Source organism: Loxodonta africana, chromosome 22, assembly GCF_030014295.1.
Source record: "Loxodonta africana isolate mLoxAfr1 chromosome 22, mLoxAfr1.hap2, whole genome shotgun sequence".
Classification (NCBI taxonomy): domain Eukaryota; kingdom Metazoa; phylum Chordata; class Mammalia; order Proboscidea; family Elephantidae; genus Loxodonta; species Loxodonta africana.
Window position 1 is genome coordinate 1074917 of NC_087363.1, and position 4561 is coordinate 1079477.

General features: G+C 35.1%; 1 protein-coding gene across 1 annotated transcript; it reads left to right on the forward strand.

Annotated features, from left to right (window-relative positions):
- The first annotated feature begins 2391 nt into the window (after positions 1–2391).
- On the forward strand, positions 2392–3731 carry LOC135228428 (olfactory receptor 5W2-like). The gene has a single exon (XM_064274202.1). It carries the CDS (start codon positions 2405–2407, stop codon positions 3335–3337), a length of 933 nt encoding a protein of 310 aa, XP_064130272.1. The 5' UTR covers positions 2392–2404; the 3' UTR covers positions 3338–3731.
- Positions 3732–4561: the final 830 nt, after the last annotated feature.

Here is a 4561-nt window from a genome sequence, read left to right on the forward strand (position 1 = left end):
GCCGTTAGGAGTCAGAAACGACTGGATGGCACCTAACAAGAACAACAACAACATGGATAGCTAGAGAGAGAGAAAAAAAAAAAAAATAGAATGAAGTTTATTTTTTCTTGAAAGCATCTTCCTAAAACAGACATTTTCTTAAAAAATTCATCTTTGCACCTATCATCTCTATGAGGAGAAAAAGCCCCTAAAGTCTGTTTATTTCTACTTTTTGTTCTTCATCCACAAAACAACCAGAAGATATTTAAGAGCAAACTTTTAATGATCCATTACTTTGAAAACTTCTATTCTGGAGACTGTGAGAATTTTGAGAGAAACAAATTAAAAAAAAAAAAAATCCAACACAAAGTTGATTATGTATAATGGATATTATACAATAATAAAATTATTGGATGGGGGGTGGTTGGAATGTGGTTGGGGGAAGGGAATCAGTGATTAATTAAAATAAAGGATAACCATTATAGGATTGTCATATATCTAAATGGGGGACTAAAGAAGTATGTTTCAGAAATGTAAAAGAAAAAAAAAAAAACAGGGTGAACAATGGAAAAGATATGAAAATCATTTAGTAGAGAGGATCTGAGCTTCATTAGTTGTGTGATGTGACTGGAAGATGATGTAGATTCAAGGTAGCCATAAAACATAGCATTAAACTCAATTGTTACTGGACATTGATCAGTTTGTATAAAAACTTCAGTCTTTGCTAAAGTTGTTACAGCAGCCACAGGGGAAAAATACAGAACGAGAAATCTAATTAATCCCATGTTTACACAACACAGGAAAATGAGGGCAGAGGCTTTAGGGATTTAAGCCCCAAATGTCACTAAGTAAAAATAAAATGTGACCGGCCTAGTGTTCACCTACCCAAAATGAGAACAGAAAGACATGCTCATAGCAGGTAGGATTCTGAATTGACAAATTAAGACTGTAGAAAAAAACAAATTTTTTTTTTTTTTTTTGGAAAACTGAGGAATCAAATATTGAGGAATTTGTAAATGAATCATTTTTTGCCTACTTTTTCACTTAAATAACTCTGCAGTCTAACGGCCAAACCATATCTTATTGTTGAAGCTGTGTGAATTTGAGTGACCTCATTTGTATAAGTACATATTTTATTAATTTATATTTTAATGAAAATTCATAAGTAAATCATTACTTTTAATTACTGTTCAAGTGATATCACTACATATGTGAATTTAAGATTTGTTCTAGTGCTATTTCAACCACAGTTGAGTTATCACTTTAAAAGCACCAATACATATAAATTTCAGTTCATACGGAACACACATTATAATACATAAGTAGAGAAACAAATAAAAATCAGACCACCATCTGCACTGCAATTTTTATACACGAACAGAGAGATTCACACATGCTCACAGACACACACACACACACACACACACACACTCACACAAGGAAATTAACCCTTAATATTTCTGAAACATTTATTATTCCTCTTCCTATTCATTAAGCGCTACGGCTGCTAACCAAAGGGACAGCAGTTCGAATCCGCCAGGTGCTCCTTAGAAACTCTATGGGGCAGTGCTCCTCTGTCCTATAGGGTTGCTATAAGTCAGAATTGACACGATGGCACTGGGTTTGGTTTGGTTTCCGATTTTCAATTTTTATTGGAAATTTAATTTAAAAATCCAAAGAGATACAGATGTTTGTGTTAAATTCTGTACTTCCCACTTTGTATCATTTCTCTTTAGTTTGTCAGTGGACATATCTTTTCAGTCATAAACTGCACTATAAATGGTCAGCAAAGAGGAGATGAAGGGTGATAGAAAAGTTGAGTAAAATATGTTTTATTCAAGTTTAGCTATTCAGAGAAAACTAAAGACGTCACACACCAAAACAGTAACGTAATACCTTTCATTTGTTAACTTACATGCAGTGTCATTTGTTGTTGCTGAATCTTTAAAATCAATTATATTTCTGGATGAATACAAAAAAATGTGATCACTTTTTTGATGCAACCAGGTATTTGTTTTTCCATGTCAAATGTTTAGGCCTGTATCTTCTGGCTTGGTCTCTCTGACTACTGTGTTTTGTTTTTTTTTTTTAATATCATTTTGAATCTGGAATGAGCTTTACGTTTATTCAAACCTACTGTCTCAGATTAGATATAATCGTCATGTATCAAGAGTGACATATGGAATTGGAATCAAAGTTTCTGAACTTTCTATTCATGACATTTTGAATTTTTTTCAATAACATAACAATGACTCTTTTTCAGTGACATTCATCCGGGCTAGTTTCTGAAGTTCAAGAAGTCAATTTACAGAAAGAAAGTGTTCTGTCTTACAGAGAATATTTTGTGGCTGTCCACCAGACTTATACTCTGATCTAGCATTTTCTTGATCTTTTTTGTAACCATTTAAAATAAGAACAAAGAAGAATGGATGGAGAAAATTGCTCCTCCTTGACTGAATTCCAACTCGTGGGAATTACTAATAACCCTGAGATGAAAGTGACCATATTCACCTTGTTTCTGGTTGTTTACCTCATTATTCTTGTGGCAAATCTTGGAATGATCTTTCTAATAAGAATGGACTCCCAGCTTCAAACACCAATGTACTTTTTCCTCAGCTACCTCTCCTTCTGTGACCTCTGCTATTCCACAGCAATTGGGCCCAAGATGCTGGTGGACCTCTTAGCCAAAGACAAATCAATTTCTTTCTATGGCTGTGCTCTGCAGTTCTTCATCCTCTGTATCTTTACAGATTCTGAGTGTCTCCTGCTGGCAGTGATGGCCTTTGATAGGTACAAGGGCATTAGCAACCCCTTGCTCTATATAATCAACATGTCCAGCAGGGCGTGCTCCGTGCTCACGGCTGGGGTTTACCTGGTGAGCATGGTGGATGCTTCGATACATACCATGTTAACTTTCCGCTTATGTTTCTGTGGGTCAAATGAAATTAATCATTTCTTCTGTGATTTACCTCCACTTTTCCTCCTTTCCTGTTCTGATATTCAGGTCAATGAGCTGGCATTATTCACTGTTTTTGGCTTCATTGAACTGAGTACCATTTCAGGGATTCTTGTCTCTTACTGTTACATCATCCTCTCAGTCTTAAAGATCCACTCTGCAGAGGGAAGGTTCAAAGCTTTCTCCACCTGCCCCTCCCACTTAACTGTTGTTGCCACTTTCCAGGGAACTTTGCTCTTTACGTATTTCCGGCCAAGTTCTGCCTACTCTCTAGACCGAGACAAGATGACCTCATTGTTTTATACCCTTGTTATTCCCAAGTTAAACCCACTGGTGTACAGCCTAAGGAATAAAAATGTGAAAGAAGCTCTGGAAAAACTGAAAAATAAAATGCTGTTTTAAACAGTTAAACACACACATAAAGAGTTGTAGTTTTCCTCAAATGTATAGCACAGAATAATGTGGTCTGAAATTCTTTAGTACAATGAGTGTTTATACAAAATCTCTACTCTAGTAATTATTAGGTACTTTTCTAAATATGCTATACTTCCTTATATGTCTTTAATTTAAATACAGTACTCTCTAATTTTATAAAACTTTCTGATCTCCTTATTAGTGTACCAAAATTTTATTTCCAGGACTTATTGTTTATTTCACGCCTACTATACTTTTTATTTATTTATTTTTATACTTTTAGGTGTTTTGTGTTTCAATCCAGTGGTTTCTATACTAATGAATTCTATAATCCAGTGTAAATGGTAAACTTTAATTAGCTAATAATTCAAATAATTCATAACAAAACATAAAATATCATGAAACAAAAAGGCAAGGTGCTCTTAATCCAAAGTAAAATGTCTCAATCTACTGTGGAAAGAAGAAAAACTTCTTTGAAATGGGCACACGCAGTTCCTGATCTGCATGATGAATGGAGATGCAAAGTGGGGGAGAGGAAAGTATTTGAGGCAGAAGGATTGGTGATTAGTGATGATAATGTGAGTATGACTATGTTTTTAGAGGAAATGAAGCCTCAAATTTTTAGATATAAAAGAGCAAAAAGAAGGACCTTGGTGAAGCCCATCCTTGTGTCGTCATTCTTACCTCTCCCGTCCTTTCCTCTAGAAAGATTTCCTTTCATCCCCCCACCCCACCACATCTCAGGCCTGGACAAATTCCCCTAGTCTTGGTTTATAAACCACCCCCTCCTCAGGGCCTCATTTTATCTGTCACTTGGTTTGTTCAATTGCTGCTTATAAGCTGAGATTAAGAGCACTCTGTGATGATGAGTGTTTCATCCCTGTTATTAAGAAGCACCTGCATTGTGCCCGTGACATAGAATGGAAAAACAGATGTGTGATAAAATCAGCATACTCGATAACATTTTTTGAGTGATGTTTACTTTGCCGTCAAAACGAAAGTAACTGAGGTAATAGTATATGTCTCAAATATACTTTTTACACCTTGTAAGAAAGTTCATAATATGGTTGTGGTTATTATTGGTAATGGATCTTTAAAGATATACATATTAATTTCCGGAGAATTGAAGAGTATTCATTTGGGTACTTTCTTGATGTGCACCTACTTTATCGGGCTCTGTTCTACTTTTTGATAGCCAAAAAAAAAAAAAAG

Excerpts from the sequence above, each read along its gene's own strand:
- LOC135228428 (XM_064274202.1), top strand. The coding sequence starts at position 2,405 with ATGGATGGAGAAAATTGCTCCTCCTTGACTGAATTCCAACTCGTGGGA.